The sequence below is a fragment of the Sarcophilus harrisii genome, chromosome 4 (genome assembly GCF_902635505.1).
Source record: "Sarcophilus harrisii chromosome 4, mSarHar1.11, whole genome shotgun sequence".
Classification (NCBI taxonomy): domain Eukaryota; kingdom Metazoa; phylum Chordata; class Mammalia; order Dasyuromorphia; family Dasyuridae; genus Sarcophilus; species Sarcophilus harrisii.
Genome location: NC_045429.1, coordinates 16,904,718 through 16,927,810, shown reverse-complemented (window position 1 = coordinate 16,927,810; position 23,093 = coordinate 16,904,718). Strand labels below are relative to the sequence as shown.

The 23,093-nt window shown below is 35.7% G+C and overlaps 1 protein-coding gene across 1 annotated transcript; it reads right to left on the bottom strand.

Annotated features, from left to right (window-relative positions):
- Window positions 1-3: 3 nt before the first annotated feature.
- Window positions 4-21,026, bottom strand: LOC100922742 (cytochrome P450 2J2). Its single transcript, XM_003770651.4, has 9 exons — window positions 20,731-21,026; window positions 17,755-17,917; window positions 13,459-13,608; window positions 11,280-11,440; window positions 9,325-9,501; window positions 6,335-6,470; window positions 4,904-5,091; window positions 2,210-2,348; window positions 4-1,283 (listed from the first exon to the last, which is right to left on the bottom strand). The coding sequence occupies exons 1-9, from the start codon at window positions 20,944-20,946 to the stop codon at window positions 1,102-1,104; spliced, it is 1,512 nt and encodes a 503-aa protein (XP_003770699.2). The 5' UTR covers window positions 20,947-21,026; the 3' UTR covers window positions 4-1,101.
- Window positions 21,027-23,093: the final 2,067 nt, after the last annotated feature.

The window sequence follows — 23,093 nt, the reverse complement described above, 5'->3', positions numbered from 1 at the left end:
TACAATTAATTTATTGGCCATGGCTAGCAATTTTCCAACAAGATGGCTGCATGGTACAAGGTACAAGGACCTCCTTATAGATTCACTCAGCATTTTCAATAGTTTGATGGAAGAAAGTAGAAAATAGAGCACAAACAAGAAATGAGTAATACTTATCTTACCAATTCACACTGGCATTTACATTTTATGTTTAGGTTTTGATTGTTAGCATGGAAATCTATTTTCTGTAAACATCTCTCATAAGAAAAAGGAAATCTAAGAGAAACAGAGAACTTTAACAGATGAGCAAAACAAAGATGGGCACATTCTTAAATTCATGTGAGTATAGTTAATAGCAGAATGCTTATGATGTATCATCAGTAACATGGCTTTTAACAGGAATGAGAAACCCAGTTCATCAACAGATGGGTCAAGATTTCATACTTTGAAAGTTAAAGGAATTATGAATGTGAAAGGAACGTTTTTTAGAGATGAAACAATGATCATTATTAATAGGCTCCTTCTCTATGTTAGGCACTGGACTGGATGCTATAAATCCAAAGACATAAAAAAATAATATTTGCCCACAAGGGATACATGATTTATAAGGATTTCTAAAGAGCATCCCAATCAACCATAGGATTTAAAGTTTCTGAAGCCTTCCCCAAAATCACATCTACTGTATGAGTTATAAGCAAAAGAGAAAGAAGAAGAATTAACCAACATTTGGCCCCACTGCTTGAGTTAGGTAAAGAATAGCATTGATTTGCTGTTCAAAGCATCATAGGGTTGTCAATTTAGAACTGGAATAGACATTAGAGATCTTCTTCTTTCTCAGTTTAGATCTGAAAAAAAGAGGACTGAGATGTGACCCCCAAGTCCTTAAACTTCCAATCTAGTAAGAATTCTGTGCTATCCTTTTGCTGGTGTTCATGCCTCTCCTTTTTTCTGAGTGGGATTGTTCACACTGGGCAACGGATAGCCTTCCTTGATCTCTCTCATTTTTTTCCCTCCTTGACTTCTCTCTCTGTCCCTAGCCAAACTCCAAATGCAGGGAGGATGAGGATGGTTCAAGATTTTCCCTGTGCCTCCTGGAATATCACTCCACAGGCATTGTTTGGTCTACATCTCTCGAGGAATGGCACAGATTTTGTAGGGGAGAGGAGACATGGTAGTGCCACATTGGACGTCCAGGCTCAGCTGGGTGTTTGGAGGAGGCTGGAACGTGAATTTCTGGAGCAGGCTGGTAAAGAAGAGGAAGAGCTCAGCCCGAGCCAGCTGTTCCCCCAGGCAAGCCCTCTTTCCTGAAAGGCAAGGAGATAAGAAACGAGTAAATCCACTAATATGCTTGGCACAGGCTGGAGTTGAGATTGGGGATCTCTAGGGTCTGTGAGTGAATCCAAGCATTGGAATTGGCCTTAAGAGTAGTAATTAGCCCATAATCACAATGCTGATAATGGTCAGAGGTGGAATCTGGACCCAAGCTTTCCTTGCTGCTTTTCAGACACCATGTCCACCCTGCTACCTCACAGCTAACCTCAGAAATATAGTACAGGTGAAATGCTTCATTCTGTAGGCAGATGATCTGGGTTTCTGATCCCACCTGAGATGCTTCTCACTCAGTTGGCACTGGACACATAACTTAACTTGAATAGCCAAATTTTGCTCAACTGTGAAATGAAGGAGTTGGATGATGTGGTCCTCAAACACCCTTCTAGTTCTGTGTCTAAGAGCAGCCTTAAGAAAGAATGGTTTCTGCTCTGAATTTAAGCCAAATGGGTTCAGTGGAGACTGTTGGACCTGGAGTCAAGAAGCCCTCAGTTCAAATCCTACTCCTGATACTAAGAAACTGTGTGAATCTGGGCAAGAGACCCAACTGCTTTCAGTCTCAGCTTCCTCATGTGTGAAATGGGGATAATAATAGCATGCACTTTGCAGGATAAAAAGGTAAAGGACTTTGCCAAACTTAAAGATTATATAAGTGATTGTTCTTCTTCCTCCCCCTCTTCTTCCTACTCTTCCTTCTCCCTCCCTTCCTTTTCTTCCTCTTCCTTCTGCTCCTTCTCCTACTCCTAGTATTGTTATTTTGACAAAAGCAGATAATCACTGACTATTAGTAGTATATGCAGTCACATGATGTGGGTTTCAGGAAGTGAAATTTGAAGTTTCTTCATGTTAAATAGTTGCTGCCCCCAGGCCGAAGGCCCTCTCCCTACTAAGTGTGGCTCACCAATTGAGAAAGGCAGAAAAGACTCTTTTTTCTTAAATTGGCCGTTCTCCAGAAAATGTTCTGGGTTGAAAGTTTCTGGGGTTGCCCACTCCTTAGGATCCCTGTGCAAGGCAGTCAAGTTGGTCGACAACATGGTCCCCTGGAAACAAATGAAAAGAATTGATTTCAAGGTATTTTGAGGAAGAAAGGACCTAGTCCACCCTCTCATTTTACAGATGAGGGAATTGAAAGTCAGAGGGAGCCTAGAACATTCTGAAGCCACATGGCTTTTTAGTGGTTAAGCCTATTGTAGAACTTCAGATTTCTTAGGGTAGGGATTGCCAACCAGTTTGGGATTACAGCCCTTTGGAAGGCTGGCAATCCTATTACCCTTTTTTCAGAATAACCTTTTTTTAAATGAATCAAATAGAATACATAGGATTATTAAGGAAATTAATTATTTTGAAATACAAGCATAACAATATGAACAAAAAAAATCGAGCTCATGGACTCCAAGTATCCAATATTACAGACTCATAACTTAAGGACTGGAAAGGATTGTAGAGATCATTGGGACCACCTTTTCATATGACTAGAAATAGTTTTCATTTCTTCATCTGAAAAATTATCTGTTCATACCCTTTGATTATTTATCAATTGGAGATTGACTTGAGTTATAATAAATTTGTGTCAATTCTCTATATGCTTTAGAAATGAGGCTTTTATCAGAACTCTTGAATGTAAAAAATGTTTTCTCAGTATATTGCTTTCTTTCTAATCTTCTCTGCATTAGTTTTGTTTATACAAAACATTTTAACTTAATAAAATAAATATTACGATCAATAATGACTTCCAGGTCTTCTTTGGTCACTAATTCCTTCCTCCTCCACTGATCTGAGAGGTAAACTATCCTATATTCTTGTATTATATACCTCAAGTATTATATACTTGTATTACATACCTCAAGTATTATATACTTGTATTATATACCTAAACAATGATACTATATGAGGATGTATTCTGATGGAAGTGGATTTCTTCGACAAAGAGAAGATCTAACTCAGTTTCAATTTATCAAGGATGGACAGAAGCAGCTACACCCAAAGAAAGAACACTGGGAAATGACTATAAACGGCTGGCATTTTTGTTTTTCCTCCCGGGTTATTTATACCTTCTGAATCCAATTCTCCCTGAGCAACAAGAGAACTGTTCGGTTTTGCACACATATGTTGTATCTAAAATATATTGTAACCTCTTTAGCGTGTATAGGACTGCTTCCTATCTGGGGGAGGGGGTGGAGGGAGGGAGGGGAAAAAATCGGAACAGAAGTGAGTGCAAGGGATAATGTTGTAAAAAAATACCCTAACATGGGTTCTGACAATAAAAAGTTATTTAAAAATAAACAAACAAATAAACAAACAATATATCAAACAATTGGAAATAAAAAAAAAAGATGAAGGAGTGATAGCACTTAGTTTGACTTGGGGCAGTTCTGCTGACTGGCTTCTGGGGCTGGGTAAGCACAGCTGGTCCCACAATCTTCCTGATCTCAGAGTTTGTCAATTTGCCTTTTGTATTGACTTTTGCATGTCTTGCAGTGAATCTGCTAAAATGCATGTTTGCAACCAGTACAGAGTAGGCTAAAAACCTTGTAGTAGATTCCCTGAAGTGGGGATGCAGCAGTGGCTTTATTCCCTCTGCTGTGATCTGGGTTTGGCAGCCTCTCCCCTTGCCTGATTAAAACAGACATGTTCTGAAGCTCTTCCAAAGTTTCTTCTTTTGGAAATTTGTTGCACTCCAAATATTTGTGGGTTCTGACATTCCAAAACAAGTTTAGAGGCTTAATATGCTATTGGTTTGAGAGGTCAGAGAAAATCACAGAAAGCCATGTCTGCTCTCTGCCATCTTTCCTCTGCCCCTCAGAGTCGCAACTTTAGGACTGGAAGGGATTGTAGAGGCCATTGGAACCATCCTTTTCATTTTTACAGATGAGTAAGCCAATACGTGGAAAGGCAGATTCTTTCAAGTTCGTCCAACTAGTGGCAGGAGGAAATGAACCCAAACTACTTTATTCTAAATTGCCTTTTGGGGGCTAGTTTGATGCCATCGGCACCAGGTAAATTTTCTTCCTGCTGATCTCTCCCCCTCTGCCCCATATGGGACCATCTTATGAATCAAATTGTAAATGAGTAAGCTTCACAGATAGCAATGTGCCCTAAATCAGTAAATTCCTTCAGAACTCCCGTCAGAAATGATGGTTGATAATATCACATACTGTGTAAAACTTATGAGATTAGTGTTAAGGGATTCTACTCAAAATTTTTGATAGAAGCTGGATAAATTTTAGCATTATAGATTTTAGGGCTAGAATATTTTCATATTTACAGATGATGAAATTGAGGCTGACAGGTCAAGTGATTTGTCAAGATGTAAGCTTACTGTGTAAGCATCTGAGGCTGAATTTCAATCCAGGTCTTCCTGATTCCACTTCTATATCCTCTGGGTTTTGTTGGATCAGAACCACCAGCTTCCTTGTGTCTTGACTATAAAGACACACCTGTGTGTGTTTAGATAACCTGGTTTAGAAAGAGCGATTCTCATGGAAGGAGCTTGCAGAGCAAGACAAATGGTGAGTCAATAAGTGGGCATTAGAAGTAGGTGGAAACATAATCTCTTTAAATTCATTGGGGGGGGGCAGAGAGAGAAGCCATTTACCTTAGGCACATGATATCCTGCCACTGTGGTATCAACCACAGCCATCCTGGGTACATTGAAAGGAACAATATCTCCCATTCTTTGAACTTCATGAACAGCTGCATTAGTGTAGGGCATATTCTCCTTATCAGCCATGGTGGGCTGTCGGGATTGGCCAATCACCCTGTCAATCTCCGCTTGTATTTTGCCTGGAAAGTAGAGGCAGAATTTTTGAGAGCCAAATATTATCTCCCATTCATAGAGTGCTTTAATGTTTGCAAACAATTGACAAATATTATCTTATTTGATCATCACAAGTTTACCAGAAGGATCCTGCTATTATCATCCCCATTTTTGTAGATGAAATAAGGCAGAAATCAAGGGATTTGCTCAGATTCTCATATCTAGGTAGATGTGAATTCAAATCTTTCTTTCATTTTTTCTCATTTTTTCATGATCATATGGGAGAAACATATGCATGGTTTTGTAAAAGTTTGACTTTACACTTCACTGAACTTGCCAAGCCCTGTAGCTTGAAGACTCCACTGATTAAAGTCAAATAAGAACATTTGTGGGGCTGGGAAGATATGCAGGAATGTGACATTATGGAATTATGGATTCAAATTTCGGCTTTACCAGGCACTATTTGAGATCATGAATAAGAACCACTTGGAATCTCATTTTCTGTATATCTAAAATGATCAGGTCTCACTAGACATTGTTTAAAATCTTTAAAACACTTAATTTCTCTCAGTCTTGTTGTTCAATTCTGTAAAATGAGGGGTTGGACTTTATGGACTCTAAGATTCCTTCTAACACTTAATCTAAAGGCCTATAACTTTCTGTAGATTGAATCAATAATGCATCCTTCAAGTAAGTATTTCTAATTTGAAATCTATGATAATTCATCATATTTAATAGAATAAAAATATATTTTAAAATGTTATGTTTTATGATCACATAATGTTTCATTAAAAATAATTATGACATACTATAAGAAAATAAAATAATATCTGGTATTTATGTAACACTTTTAGGTTTACAAAACATTTAATGTTTACCAATTTCTTTTATTCTGGGAATAACCATATAAGATAGGAACTTTTATTGTACCGATTTTATAGATGAAAACACAGAGATTGAGAGAAGGTATGTGAGTTGCTCAGAGTCTGGTTGGGAAGTTTTTAAGGCAATATTTGAATTTATATCATCCTGATTGCAAATTTTATACTCTCTATTATCCTAAACTTAAGCTACTATCATATGGGGATTTGAAAAAAAAAATGATGTCAAAAGGGTTCCATATAATGGGGGAAATGGTAATCACTGCTTTATATTGCTTCAATTCTTATTGGAATAATGTAACATGCTTGGAAAATTTTGAAGTTTTCTGTAAATGGGAACTCTGAGTCGAATTCTACAGGGTTGCATGGCTTGCTGCCATCACTGTACCTTGGATCTCTGGATAAAGGGCCATGTACAGCAGTCCCCACCTTAGTGTGGTCGAAGTTGTCTCTGTTCCAGCAAAGAAGAGGTCCAGGGTGCAGTAGACTAAATTTTTTTCATTAAAACTAGAATGGATGTTATCCTTAAATTAAAAAGATATGGATTAGTTGGTTAATTCAAAAAGTAATCATGGCTTTCACCAAGCATAAAGAGCTTTCAGGCTCAATGGAACCATGGGTCAAAGTCAAGGTGAAAGATTTTGGGCTTCCCTTTTACCCCCAAGAATATAATCCCTGTTTCTGAGAATGAGAGTGCCTAACTTTTTTGAAATAATATTTTTAAAATTACAGCTACAATTTTAATATTTTTTAAAAGTGAATTTTTATTTTTTTATTTTTTAATAATAACTTTTTATTTTTCAAAATACATGCAAGGATAGTTTTCAACATTCACCCTTGAAAAACCCTGTTTTTTCTCTGTTCTCTTCCTCCCCCTTCTCTTAGACAACAAATAATCCAAAAAATTAACACACTTTTAATATAAATTTCTGTGTTGCAAATTTTCTCCACCCTTCCCTTTTTGCTAATTTGAAATAGGTTCTGCATTCATGTTAAACATATTTCCATGTTAACCATGTTGAGAAAGAAAAAAAAACTGAATGAAAGGGAAAAAAAAATTTAAAAAAAATCCTAAAAGGAAAATTGAATGCTTCTATCTACATTCTGATTTCATTAGATTTTCCCCCTGAATGTGAGTAGTATTTTTCATTATGAGTCTTTTTGACTTGTCTCTAATCCTTGTATTGCTTTCAAGAGCTAAGTCAATCACAGTAGATCATCTCACAGCTTTGCTGATACAATGAATACCAAAAGAGATTTAGAAACAAAAATGGGGAGGAGGAGGAGGAAAATGAGATACACACACACACACTAACAGCTCTCAGGACAAAAAAAATTAAAAAAATTAAAGGGATGCCCATGAATTATGGAATGACTAAATACACTATGACATGCATTTGTGATGGAATAATATTGTTTTCTGGGAAATAATGAGCATGATGAACTCAGGAAAAAAAAAACCTAGAAATTCCTTGATGAACAAAGTGAAATATGCTATATACAGAATAATAGCACTCTTCAGGTATGACCAGCTATAAATGACTTTATATTTCTCAGTAATACAATCATCCACAACTATTGTGACGGACTTAAGGTGAAAAATTCTATCCTTATCTAAAGAAGGAAATTATTTGTTTTGAAAACAAATTGAAGCATTCTATATTTTTCTCTCTCTCTCTTTCACTTAATTTTTAACTTATTTTTTAAATCTTCGTTAGAGTGAGAGATATGTTTTCTTTCACAATTTGACTTTTATGGAAATGTTTCACATAACTTCATATGTGATTTCTTAATTTTGGATGGGGATAAAGGAGACAAATGAGCTCAAAAATCTTAAAAAAACTAATGTAAAACAAATTTGTTTTGAATGTAAGTAGAGGAGAATTTAAAAAAAAATAAGTAATTTTGAAGAAAAATGTATTTTCATTTTCAGTCTCAAAACAACCCCATGAGATAGGAGTTATTATTATATTCATTTTACTTTTGAGGAAACTGAGGCAAACTGAGATTGAGTAACTTTTCCTGGACCACAAGGCTAGTGTCCGAGATCAGATTTGAGCTCAGGTTTTTCTGATTCCAAATCCAATGCTCTAACCATTTTCAAAGTAATTGACTTGACAATCTCTTTTTTTTCCATTCTTTGTTCATATATCATATATTTCATGCTCTTTAGTTAGAGCAGTAAGTCAAAAGAACTGGTTTCATATGTTCACACTGCATAATTGTTGGACAAATCATTTAATCTCTTTTGTTTTTAGTTTCTCCATCTGTGCAATGGAAATAATACCTGTGCTAGCTATCTCATGGCATTGCCTGGGATAGGGACAAAACCCAAACATTTTGCAAATGTTGACATACTATAAGCATCTAAGTAACAGATTTATTGCCATTTATCTGCATTATTAATTTCATTATTATTATTATTAAAGATAGGTATTTTACCCTCTGGATTCATTATTTTAATGAGTAAACAAATAGTATAAAATACTTTACAATTTGTTGGCTTATTTATCCATAATCTTGTGAAGCAGATAGTGACAATAATATTGTACCAATTTTTCAAATGGAAATACTGAGACTTAGAAAAATTAATTTTTCCTAATAAAACTTGGATGATGAATCCAGGTTCTATAATTCATGTAGCAGTCCAGTACTTTTTAATATAGAGGGCATAATCACAAAATTTTGAAATTAGGAAGGAACCCCTGTGGTATCAAACTCAAAGAGAAATAGGGTATTCAGACCATTCATAAAGATCCCTGGAGCTTCCATATTGACTTAAATTATCTATGTTCTAATGCACTTTTATGTATTTGGTTAAACATTTCTAAATTACATTTTAAATTTTATTCTACAGTACTTGGGAGTGACATGGGCTGCAAAACTGCCCGTATGTTTGGCTATTGCACAAATTCTCAAAGGTGATTATATTTTTGATTTTCTGCATAAGGTTGATAATAAAACTTATTTTTATAGTGTCATAAAATTTATAAAGTATATGTATACAGTAATTCTGGATAGGATAGAGGGGAAATTTATGTGAATGCTACAAGTGAGAAAAGTGAGATAGAGGGAAAGAATCATGGGGATGAAATATCAGGACTAAACCTTTATTCCAATCAGAGTAGCAAGTAATGAAAAGGACACTGGACTTGGAAATAGAAAAAGCTGGTTCAAATACAGCTTCCAATTCCCAACACTTTGTGACTGGACTAAGCCAACTAACATTTCTATGCCTTGGTTTCCCCCTTTATTAAATTAGGGGATGTAACTCAATGAGCATTATTGTCTCTTCCAATCTTAAATAGAAATGATGCGCTCTCTATTAGTAAGCTCCATGACTTATATTTTATCTCCCAGGAAAGATGTCTACATTACCTTGGACAGCTCCTTCAGGTAAGCATCAATGAAATCCTGGGGTTCTTCTGGATTCAAGTTTTCCTTATGTTGTTTGATCACATCTTCTACAAAAGACTCTAGCTTTTTATATTCTCTTAAGAGCTTCTGGCGAGGTCCTGGCAGGAATTTCATTACAGAAGGAAATATATTGAAGAGCTAAATAATATAAAAAGGACAAGGTAGGATGGCTGAGTGTTAATTCCTGTTTGACTTCCCTACTTCATCTTCATCTTAGGTCAGTCCATGGATTTTACCTTTTTTAGGGCCATGAAATCTCTGCTCCTGAATCCACCCTCCCTATCACCACTGTCTCTCATCTCATACTGTTGTTCCTTTAACACTCAAGTTGCTGTCCAACTATCGAAGCACCAATCCCTTGGCCATGTTTTGATGAATCAAAATAACTCTTTTAAGATGTCACCAATCTAGGCAGGCTTCACAGCTGCAAAGAATGAGTGGAGAGAAGTATTCTAGAGACAGAAATTGCCATCACTTGAGCCCATCTTTCCCTTATAGCCCCACAGAATTCCCTTCTCCTGAATTACATTTTGTTTCACTTAGGCAGATGAGAGCCAATGACATTCACCCTTTTCCTTCATTTTCTTTCATATTCCAATACTTGTGAAGTTAAGTGAAATTATGAACCAGTGACACATGAGTCACTGACCAGCTAGCAGGAAGAGTAGATGTAATTCTGGAGTTGAGATTCAGGAAGAACTGAGTTAGAATTCTGCCTCAGAAAGTTATTAGCTGTGGGCAAGACATTAATCTACTTTAGTTTCAGTTATTCACAAAATGGGGACACTAATGGCAACTATTTCAAGGGGTTGTTGAGAAGATCTAAAGAAATAAATTAATCAAGTATTTATTAAGCATTAACCATATGCCAAGAAGTGTAGAGAATCCTGGGCATCCAAAGGAAGAGGGAAAACTTTCAGTCCCTGCTCTCCAGGTAGTTCACTTTGTAATAGCATAGATGCTATGGAAAAAACTAGGGACATATAAGATGTATGCAGAGTTGTTGAAAAGTATTCTGTGAGGGAAAGGCACTAATAACTGGATGGATTGAAAAAGCCATCCTGCAGTAGGAGGTGAAATTGGAGTTCATTCTTAAAGTCAAGAAGTAGAGGTTAGAAGGGAGAGCATTCCAGAAAACAATGACAGTTACTGCAAAGGCACTGAGATAAGAACTAATATTTTTAATGTTATTTATAAACCTTAAAGGAAAACAGTTAAATTATCTGTCTCTCTGATTGTGTCTCTTCTCTCAGCCTCTCATTCTGTTTCTCTAGCTGTTTCTGTATCTTGTCTCAGTCTCTAAATCGCCCTCCCTTCCTCCGTCTTTGCTATCTCTCTCTGTGTCTGTGTCTCTCTTTTTCTCTCTCTCTTTTGTAGAAACGATTTCTCTCAAACTTTGCTCAATAGACAACTTTTCCATTAAACATTTACTAGTTGTCCTAGCTCCTAATTCTGCATCCACCAAAACTTGCCCCATTATATTTATTTAGTTAGATAGAATACACTGGAGAGCATGTTGCCTCCATAACAAAATGCAAACCACCTGAAGTCAGGGGCTGTTTCATTTTTTAATTAGTGCAGTCTCATCACCTAGCACACAATAAATTCTTAGTAAATCTTTGTAAATTGATAATCTTCATAAATATCTTAAGAACACTTAAAACTATTGAGAAATTTGTTGCTTATTATCTGAAGAACACAGTGTTCTGGAAAAGCTTGGGTCCCCCAGACATGTTCTTTCATGTCACTGTTTCTTTCCTCTCCCCTGTTTCTTTCCTCTCCCACTCTCAAGCCCTTTTACTGTTTAGAGGAAGTGATATACAAACTGACTCAGCTCCGACCTAAATCGCATAGTCATTCTGGTTTCTTTTCCCATGGAGGCAATTGAAGTTGATTCAGCCATTCCCATATATTACCTGACACTCCCACCTGACCAAAAGCTTCATGACAGCATCCATACTCTTCAGGAGCTCCCGAAATTGTGAATCATGGTACTCAAAACGATTCCCAAAAGTTACAGAGCAGATGATGTTAGAAACAGCATTGTTGATAACATAGTGGGGGTCAAAAGGCTGTCCTGTTGACCAGAATAGAAGGATTTCATCCTTGATGTTTAAAGGAATCAAGCAGAATTCTTAACTTTTTTCTTTTCAGTACTTTTTTTTTCATTTTCACTCCCCACTTCCCAGTACACATCTGCTTTAGTATTTTAGTCCATAACCAGCTACTGGTTAAATAGATGTGAGGGGGAGCAGAATATTTGAGATTTAATTGGCATATTTTATTTCAACATATTTTACCTTAGTAGCTTTGAACAAGTTGCTTTACTTGTCTTTGTCTTTTTTTGTAATTAAGTAAAATGAGGAGGTTGGACTCCATGACTCGTGAGAGCATTTCTATCATCTGTGTTCTATATATCAGATATAGAACTATATATCTGATATATCATGCATATAAATCTAAAAAGTTGTGCCTTTTTGAGTAGTGAGCAGAACATACATGCATCTGTGTCCATAGATATATGTGTGTATATATCAATATATATACACGTGTGGGCTATTTGTATGCATATGAGTAGTAGGGTTTGAAATTATAACTGGAGATACTGGAATTAAAAGAAAAATTAGGAGAATGAAAATAAGAAAGGGAGGCAATATAAAGTAATGTGTAAGTGGACCTGGATACAGGGAGATCTGGACAGCCTCAAACATTTATTCAAATTCTGGCCTTAACCCTAAGTCTAGCTTGACATTTGTTAATTGGGTAACTTTATTGTGATTCTGGTGCCTTCCTATTATTGGTTATTTCCAGTTTCTCCTGTCTTTATCATATCTGTACATAGTTGTTTGCATATTGTCTTCCTCCTTAGACTAGGAGATCAGTGAGGACAGGTACTCTTTTATTCCTTTCATTATATCCTTAGTATTTAGCATAGTGCCTAGAATACAGTACTAGGCACTCAATAAATATTTATTAATTGACTAATCTTGGTAAAGTCACTTAATTGTTACACTCCTCAGTGTATGAAGAATGAGAAAGAGGTTTGGATTGATGGTCTCCAAGATTAATTACCTACCTTTAATCTATGATAATAAGAGTATACAGAAGATGAGGAGAAAGGGGAAGTGGATGAGAATGGGAGGAGGCTGGAAAGAAAAAAAAAGAAGCATAGAAAGAGTAGGAAGAGTAGCAGAATGAATGTTTACAACAAGAACATTGTGTAAAGAAAGATAACATGGATAGACTTAAGAACTTGTTTCAGTGAAATATCAATCAAAACTCAAGAGGATCAATGATGTACCAGCTAACCACCTCCTGTCAGATTTAGATTACATGATGAGACAGGTTTCTGAGCATGACCAATTGAAGAATTTATTTTATTTTGGATAGTATTTGTTACTAGCATTTTGTTTTTTCCTATTCAAAGGAGAAACAAGAAGAAAATAATGATTAATTTAAAAAAATAATCAGTATTCTAAAAGTAAGATAGCAATATGTATGCAAGAGTGTATTTATATATATATGTATGTATACATATATATATATATATATATATATATATATATACACACACACTTTTAAATAGGAAGAAGAAGAAAACAAAGCAGAAGAAAAAAGAAAAAAAAGAATGAAAGAGGAGAAACAAAGAAATGGAAATATCTGGTTCAATAACTAGAATGGTAGAAGAATGGAAAGAGTTAGAGAAGGACAGCAGGAGAAAATAGAGGCAGGGCTTGTGTGTTCATGTGTGTGTAGGGGCCAACCAAGGCAAAACTCCATGCATGACATTTAAAAAACTGAAACATGTAGAGTCATAGTTTTAATGGAAGAAAATGATTATAAAGACATTTAAGAGAATGAACCATCAAGGCTTGCTTCCTTGGCTTACAGTCTCATTTTTCCCTAGAGAACAATTTTGCGTCTTTGAAAACATTCCCTGGGTACTTGAGGGTAATATTTTGCCTGTCTCTACTCTAGGGATGCCCTTTCCTCCTCTGCTTCTCCCATCCACAAGTACAGATTCTCTTTAATGTCCATCTGTCCAAATGGAAAATCACAAGAAACTGAAAACATCTCTGTCTGACATGCACTTACCTTTTTCTTCCCTGATAGCCTCAAAGAGATACTTGGCCTCCACCTGTATCCGATCTTCCAGGGTCTTCTTTCCCAAACCAAAGTTCCTTAGAGTCATTAAGGCAAATCTTCTTTGCTGTTTCCACACTTGGCCATTAGACATGATTAAGCCTAAATAAATATATTAATAATAATTTATATCACTATTTCAAAAGCTCTGTCATTTTACTAATGTGGTTATTTCCCCTACTAATAATGGAATTCAACTGAATAAAGACTTGAAAAACCTAAACAGAGACCTATTATATGCCAAACACTGTCCTGGATATATAAAATATAAAATAGCCATTATTTCCCAGAGTTCCCAAAGAGTTTACAGACTAATTAGGAAAATAACACTTACAGTTTTACTGTGGAGTACTTGGAAATGCCTGGAAGTTCTAAAAAACAAAACAGAGATGCTATGTCTCTGAGGGTCAAAGGTCTGTATGTAGCCTTGAGGACATAAACATAAGCTTCTTATTTCCTCAGTCAGAGATGATTAGCTACTGCATAATTTTCTGCTTTGGAAAGATATGGACAGTGGAAGGAGCCCAAATTCTAATCTCAATGATCAGATCCACTTGGAATGGCCCAAGCCATCTCAAATGGGCCTTGTTGACTTCACCAATGTCATGGTCCAGGCAAGACAGTGATACCTTGGCCTATGGGTGATGGATATGCTACAAGGAGGCTCATTGTCTCTTTTATACTTGATGTGATCTGGTACAGAAGAGGCCCCTACTTTGTCGACAGTATAGTATTAAGCAGTCAACCCCATTTGTCTCTACTCCTCCCTCGCTCCCTCCCTTCCTTCCGTTCCTTCCTTCTCTTCCTTCCTTCCCTCCCTTCCTTCCCTTCCTTCCCTTCCTTCCTTCCCTTCCTTCCCTTCCTTCCTTCCCTTCCTTCCTTCCCTTCCTTCCTTCCTTCCTTCCCCTTCCTTCCTTCCTTCCTTCCCTTCCTTCCTCCCTTCCTTCCCTTCCTTCCTTCCTTCCTTCCTCCCTTCCTTCCTTCCCTTCCTTCCCTTCCTTCCTTCCTTCCTTCCTTCCCTTCCTTCCCTCCCTTCCTTCCTTCCTTCCTTCCCTTCCTTCCCTTCCTTCCTTTCCTTCCTTCCTTCCTTCCTTCCCTTCTCTTCCTTTCCTTCCTTCCTTCCCTTCCTTTCCTTCTCTTCCTTTCCTTCCTTCTCTTCCTTCCTTCCCTCCCTTCCTTCCCTTCCTTCCCTTCCTTCCTTCCCTTCCTTCCCTTCCTTCCTTCCCTTCCTTCCTTCCCTTCCTTCCCTCCCTGCCTCCCTCTCTCTGTGTCCCTGTATGTCTGTATTTCTGTCTCTCTGTGTCTCTCTGCCTCTCTGTGTGTGTGTCTCTCTCTCCCTCCTCTCCCTTTTTTCAGATTTCTAGTTTTTTCTCCTCATCTACTTCAGCAATTTCCATGTTTCTCAAATTCCTGTGGTCATGATCATCTGGTAATTGCTCTAAGGTCATTTAAGTGTTGTGTGGTCCACTAAAAATGTTTAGTATTGCTACCAAGGTTTGGAATATGATAAGAGCAACCAATATTAAATTTTTAAAGTTCCTTTCATACAGCTGGGGTTAATTTTTTCTTAAAAACATACTCAAGATTCTCTACTGACTTATGAAAAATCTTTCAAAAATAGATAAAAATTGGTTAATATGATTAGAAAAAGAAAAAAATCTAATAACTAATATTAAAAATGAAAAGTATGAATATGTCACTAAGATGAAATAAAAGCAATTATGAGGAGTTATTTTTCTAAATTTTGTGCTTCCATTAAATGTAATAATTTAAGTGAAAAATAAGAATATTTACAAAAGTATAAATTGCCCAGATTAACAGAAGAGAAAATGGAATTTTTAAATAGACCATTTTTTTTAGGAAAAGAAATTGATCAGGTCATAAATAAGCTTCCTAAAAAATGCAATAATCATATGAATTTTTTGGTGAAATCTATTAACCATTTAAAGATCAACTACTTTCAATACTAAGTGACTCATTTTGAATGATAGTTAAAGAAGGTATTCTACCAAATTTCTTTTCTGAAAAAAAAATATGATACTGATATCTAATCCAGGGGTAAAATTGGCCAATTTCAATAATAAATATGAATATAATAATCCTAAATATAATTCTAACTAAAAGATTAATACAATATATTAAAAAGATTATAATTATGTGGACTCTATGCCAGGAATGGAAGGATTATTTAACATAAGAAAAACTATTAATGCAATTGATAAAATCAAATATAAAAGTAAAAAAAACATGTAATTATGTCAGTAAGTTTAGAAAAAGCTTTTTTATTTATCTTTTGTCTTAAACTATTATTTACATTAATAAAACTAGAATGTCTTGATAGTAATATTTTTCCTTAATTTGGTAAAAAGCATTTATCTAAAATCTTCAAAAGGCATTAAACTAGAGGACCAGCAATGAAGCAGATTGTGAAAAAATGTATCCCTGCTATTATCAATATTATCCAGTGTTGTATTGGAGAACTATCAAAAACAATAAGAGAAGCAAAAGAAATGGAAGGAATCAGAATAGGAAAAATGGTATTAAAACTATCTCTTTATATGACATGTTAATGTACTTAGGAAATCCCAAAGGTTTAAGTTAAAAGTTAGGTGAAGCAATTAATAATTTTAGCAAAGTAACAAGGTATAAATTAAAATCACATGAATTGTGATCATTTTTATATATCAAAAACAAAATTCTATCAGAACATAAATTAAAAGATACTCTATTTATTATAATGTTAAACAGTATAAAATGCCTGGGAGCATAGCTGCCAAAAAATCCCAGGAACTATGTAAATAAATTAAAAATATTATTGTAATAAAATTAAATTTAGATAATTAGAATGACATTAATTCTTCATGGTTAAACTGGGGAAATATAATAAAAACAGTTTTTCCCCAAAGTAGTTTAAATATTTAATGCTATTCCCCTTAAATTTCATTTTTTTTTCTTAATTAGAAAGAATATTAACAAAATTCATTTGGAAAACAAAAAGTCAAGATTATTAAAAGGAATAATGAATAAAGACATAAAGGAGGGGGATCCAGCAGTATTAGATCTTAAACTGTATTTTAAGACAATTATCATCAAAGCACTTTGATTCTGTCTAAGTAATAGAAAGCAAATCAATTGAAAAAATAAACATGGATATACAGTTTAGAGTAGCAGATGACATAATAACATTGCATTTGACAAGTGTGAAGACAAAATTTTGATATAAGAATTCATTATTTGGTTAAAGAAATTGTTAGGGGAAAATGGGAAAAAAAGTCTGGCATAAACTGAGCATTCACCAATATTTCATACCAATTAACAAGTTAGGGTCAAGATAGTTACATAATCTAGACATAGAGATGTCACAAAAAAGTTAGGAAAAAAATCATGAAAGCTATTATTTATCAGATACTGGATAGATGAACAATTTACAAATTATGAAAAAGATATCCATGTTAGATAGAAAATGAATTATTTTAATTACATGAAATTGAAAATTTTAATTCAAGTAAAACAAATTTAGCCAAGATCAGAAGGAAAGCACAATTTTTTGGGGGGGAGGAGGGATTAGTGATTTTATCAAAAGAAATTTTTATATCTGTAATATAGAAAGCATTCTGTCAAATCTAAAAGAGTACCAGTAATTTCCCAAATGATAAGTGGTCAAAGAAAGTAAGTAGGCAGTTTTCCATTGAAGAAATCACAACATATATGAAAATATGCTCTATATCATTATTGATTACCCTAACTTGTTAATTGGTATGAAATATTGGTGAATGCTCAGTTTATGCCAGACTTTTTTTCCCATTTTCCCCTAACAATTTCTTTAACCAAATAATGAATTCTTATATCAAAATTTTGTCTTCACACTTGTCAAATGCAATGTTATTATGTCATCTGCTACTCTAAACTGTATATCCATGTTTATTTTTTCAATTGATTTGCTTTCTATTACTTAGACAGAATCAAAGTGCTTTGATGATAATTGTCTTAAAATACAGTTTAAGATCTAATACTGCTGGATCCCCCTCCTTTATGTCTTTATTCATTATTCCTTTTAATAATCTTGACTTTTTGTTTTCCAAATGAATTTTGTTAATATTCTTTCTAATTAAGAAAAAAAAATGAAATTTAAGGGGAATAGCATTAAATATTTAAACTACTTTGGGGAAAAACTGTTTTTATTATATTTCCCCAGTTTAACCATGAATGCAGATTGAAATAACTTACCTATTATTTCAGAGAATTCACCAGATGACTTCAAGATATAAAGATAGAGAGGGATTTGGGGTCGATCAATAAACACGTCACCTTGGTTGACCAGGACTTCCTTGATCATTGGCAATCCAGTTACTGTTATAAAAGTTTGACTGCCCACATGCATGCATAAAATATTTCCGTATTTCCTGACAAACTGAAACAGTATTATTTTGAATTGAATACTTCCATTGCCTTTCAGGTTAATTTTTTAATATTGTTATTAGATGACATTCTAGCATGTGTGAAACAATTCCAGTGGTGCCCATTCAATTCAGTCTGATCCAGTTCCACTCAATTAAGTTCAACTCACCCTAACAAACACTGAATCATCCAGCTGAATCTCAATTACTGTGCTAGGTGCTGATAAGCTGATAAGATAGTCACAAAGATACAAAGTCACATGCCTTGAGGAATTGATATTGGAAGAAAATGATCTGAGTATATTTAATTCAATACCAGGTAATACAAAGGAAATTCTAAGTGATTTCAGGGAGACTAGCAGCTAGGAGGGTATCAGGAAGGCTTCTACAGGAGATGGCCTGCTGAAACTGAGCTTTGATGGGAACAATAAATTCTAAAAAAAAACTCAGGGGAAAAAGGAATACATTCCAGGTTCTGATTCACTGCTATATTCAAAGCATGGTGGACTTGGAATATATGATACAGAAAAATTCAGAATTTAGTACACAGGAAAAACTTAGAGATCAACAATTGAACCCTTTGTATGTTCATTGCAACGGGTATAATGTCAACTCCCAGAAGGCAGAGACAGTTTCATTTTTCTTTTCTTAATTTCCAGCACCTAGAATAGTACCTGATACATATCAGATATTTATGAAATGCTTGTTAATTGACTGATTAGATCTTTTCCCCCACCCCGGACATCAAACGAAGCCCACTCAAAACTCAATAGATGATCTCTGAGAGAGATAAAAAAATTAATCAATTCTGCTACCACCATGGTCATGAGCTTCTTTGAACCTAGCAATATCAGACTCAAGTAACAGACACTCAGAGGCTGTCACCCCCTAATCCAAAGGTATTATACCTTGACAGTGCCTCAAAATATTTCTCTTCTGCTTCAAGATCCTTAGAGAAATTCTTCAGTTTTATAGGATATGATGAGTATTTTCAGGAGATAGGGATATTTAGAATTCAAAAGGAAAAAAAAATGAGGTGATGGGTAAAATGTAATAAGGGCATAGGACCTGAAATCTAGTAAGATCTGGGTGCAGATCCTACATTTGTCCTCTACAAGGAACTAGTCAGTGAACCTTTTCCAAGATTGTTTCTGCTTATGTAGTATCTATCCCGATGAGATTTGTTGAAGATCATATGGATAATGCACAGAACATTCTCTATACATGTGTAAAGGTGATATCAATCTCATCTAGGAAGCAGCAGGAGATACTGCATAGAGACCAAGTGCCAAGATAGGAATCATAAAGGTTCGGGTAGGAGATCTATGTTGGGTTATACCTAGATCTGTTCTTGGCCCTGGCTGTCTAACATTTTATTAATGACTCTAATAAAAAGTACAGATGGGGTGCTCATCTAATTTGCAGTCAACACTAAATGGGAAGGGTAACTGGGTGATGGAGTTGACCAAAACAATTTCAATGGATTGTGGTTGACTCAATGTATTAAAGTGGAATTTAAAGGGATAAATGTATATAAGTGTGCTTTAATCAGACTAAACTACACACACACACACACACACACACACACACACACACACACAATTTTAAAAGGGCATTTTCTCTGAAAAAGATCTGAGTCTTAGCAACTTGGTTTTCTTTTCTTTAAATATCAATTCCTGAATTTCATAATAATTAGTTTCCTATATAGTCCCATTTTATGCATTTAAAACCATGATTTTGAGGGAATGTGAATGGGTTTCCCCAGATTGACTGCCAGAGGGGTCCAGGATGCAAAAAAGGTGAAATAATTCTTATATAAAAGATGAGAAGAGTGTACCTAATTCTATTCAGCATTTTGATGTCAGGTATTGAAAATCATTGTTAGTGTTTGGTGAAATTAATTGAAACATGTTGGCAGCATAATGTTAATAGCCATAATTGAACAACAAGTCAAGTGAACACCAGGGATTGCCATGTCATGTACAAAGTCTGAAGATAAGAATTGTGGACTCCAGTTTGTTAACTTATCATAAATGTGTGTGTGTGTGTGTGTTGTTCTTGTTGTTGTTATCATTCGATGTTATTGTCCCTTTATTAGTTTACTGAATATATGGTCCTTTCTCAGAAGGAAGTTTTTAAATGTGTATTAATAAAAGGTGTAGGATTATAAAGGAAATCATTATATTAAAGTAAAGGGATCAAAACATTTTTTCTAACTTAAATTCAGTGACCCCAGGTTAAGTGCCTCTGATTTTAGAATCTAAAGAGACTTCAGAGGCTGCCTGTGCAATTTCTGTCAGTCTGTCTAATAATGAACATTTATTAAGTGTTTACTGTATATACCAGGTGTTAAACCCTGAGATACAAAAAAGCAAAAGACAATCTTTCAAGGAGCTCACCTATCCCTTTAGATATAATGGTAATAATAATAGCTGACATTTCACTAATGCTTAATGGGTGTCCATCAGTGTGCAAAGGACTTTAGAATTCTTATCACATTGGATCAGCTTCACAGAAATTGAGTCAGAGTGATCTCAGAAAGCATGTAAATGTGACCATGTACAAAAGGGAACTCCACAAGGACACACTCCACATGTGAGAAGTTTATTCTGCTCCCACAGGTCAGAAGGAGGCTGAGAACCTGGCCCTCTAAGCCCTGAACCAGACATTCTGTCCATTGTAAAATAATGCCTCCCTGGGAGGGCCAGAGCAGAGATGAACACCCAGGCTTGTTTCCTTTTTACTCCAGCACATTATCCAACATATACCCCAGTTCCTATACCCCCCTCACATCCAGTGGATTCTCCACTCCCATGTCATTCTTTACCTTTTGCATGGTAACTTGGGGTTTTTGGAAGTCCATCTGGAGGAAGTTGCCCAATATGGGCAGTCCCGGAGGGCCGGGAGGGTAGTTTAGTTTCCTAATTCTTCTTCTCTTTAGATAATGTGCCAGGATCAGGACGATGGCAGAGAGGAGAAGGAGGTTATGTAGGGGGACTCCTTCACAAAGAGAAGGGATCATGTTTCTCAGAGAGAGCTGCATCTTTCCCAGCTCTGGCAAGAAGGCGAGACAAGCCCAACTTCTCCCTCTTTCTCTTCCTGCTATGGGGCCACTGGAAATAGTGTTCTTAACTCAAACTGTGTTTGTCTCTGTGGAGCTGCTGTCAGGGCTGGTTTTATTGGCCAGCCAGGGAGAGTGTCAGCCTCTGCTCTGTGCCCCAGCCCTCTTCCCTCTTCCAGGGCCTGCCCCTGGGAACAAACACCACCCACTCAACAGGAAGAGAACACCAGGCTTGTCAGCTGGGAACCAGAGAGACAATCTGGTCAGAGAGAACTGAGGAGATTCCATACACAGGCAGATGCACCCAGTGAGCCCCAAATCACAGAGCCACAAAGCTCTCTTTGAGGCAAGAAGGGACCCAGAACCTCAGCCTTTGTTTAAGAGAGCAGCAAGATGAGACCCAGGGAGGCCAGGAAACCAACAAGGTCCTATTGCTCCTTGTACTGTTTAGAGCCTTCAATGGAACCTTGCTCAGCTGATCCAGTCAGAACTCTACCTCCTATTGCAAGCTGCCTCCAAATAGGCTTGGGAACTAATTTAGGGGTGTCTAAACCTACGGTTAGGGACCCTGAGTGGTATGTACATATGATGGGTAAATTTACTTCCTTGGGAGGTAATTAGTACGTAGAATGAGTAGAGGGCTGTAATGACTATGTTGAGACCTCATAGGACGAGTGAGAAATTAGATCAGGAGAATGTAGTTATAATTACTATTAGTTCTCCTAAAAGGTTAATAGAGGGGGGCTGGGCTAGGTTAGCAAGACTTGCTAATAACCATCAGGCTAATAACCATAATATATCAGGATTAGATTTAAATGCATCTGTGAAGTTGATTTAGAGAAAATAAATTCAACTTTATTGGAATAATTAGAATAAAATTCTAATAGATTCAGAATAAATTGAGATAATTAGATAATAGATAACAATGAAAACATTTGATAAAATTAGAATAAATTAGAATGAAATTTCAAGAGATTGGAAGAGATAGATTAAAGTGCCAATATAAGTGTAATAAATGGAATAAAAGTCTAATAAATAGAGAATTATGGAAAATAATTACAATAAAATTCTAATATAGAATAAAATTCTAATATAGAATAATGGGGAATAATTAGAATAAAACATCAATTGAAATAAAATAAAAATCATTATTCTCCTCCACCTCCTTATCCTCCTCTTTCTTTTCCTACTCCTTTTCTTTGTATTCCTCCTCTTCCTCCCCTTTTCCTCTACTTCCTCCTCCTGCTTTGCCCTTTGTTCTCTAAGAGGACCACAAGATCACATGATGTCATGACATCTAAGTCCACTGGATTTACGAGGGTGGTCCAAAGTTACTGTTCACACTTTCTCCTCCTGAGTCATTTGGGTTCAGTGACAAGATATAGATATAGATCAACTGGAGATTGCTCTGGATGCATGACAGACATTGGCCTTTTTTACCTAAGGCCTCTATAAAGTCTCAGTTTGATTGAGGCAATTCCCACTCAGTGATTAAGGCCAGGCAAGAAATGAGGCAAGGAATGGCCTAGCCTTAGCCTGAAAATCTGATATTTGGGAAGATTCAGCAATGAAAATTTACATTAAAAAGGGAAACATATCCAAAATATATATGCATGGGTAATTTTTTCAATATTATCTCTTGGAAAATCTTCTGTTCAAACTTTTACCCTCCTTCCCTCTACTCCCTCTCCTAGATGGCAGGTAGTCCCATACATGTTAAATATGTTAAAGTAGATGTTAAATACAATATATGTATACATATATATATACATATTTATACATACACATATATATAGTTCCTCATATAGTACTGTTGTTGAAGTGTATAATGATCTCCTGATTCTGTTTACTTCACTCAGCATCAGTTTCTGTAAATCTTTCCAGGCCTTTCTGTGTATTCATCCTGCTGGTCAGTTCTTACAGAACAATAATATTCCATGACATTCATATACCACAATTTACTCAGCCATTCTCCAATTGATGGGCATCCATTCAATTTCCAGTTTCCAGCCACTATGAAAAGGGCTGCCATATTTTGCACATACATTTCCATTCTTTAACATCTCTTTGGGATATAAGCCTAGTGAAATGAGCATTTCTAATACAACATTGAATAGTAATGGTGATAT

Coding starts and splice junctions, on each gene's coding strand:
- LOC100922742 (XM_003770651.4), bottom strand. CDS start 20,946: ATGCAGCTCTCTCTGAGAAACATGATCCCTTCTCTTTGTGAAGGAGTC. Junction 13,609..17,754: donor TTATATCTTGAAGTCATCTG/GTGAATTCTCTG, acceptor ATATTTATTTAG/GCTTAATCATGTCTAATGGC. Junction 2,349..4,903: donor CAGGATATCATGTGCCTAAG/GTAAATGGCTTC, acceptor ATTTGTTTCCAG/GGGACCATGTTGTCGACCAA.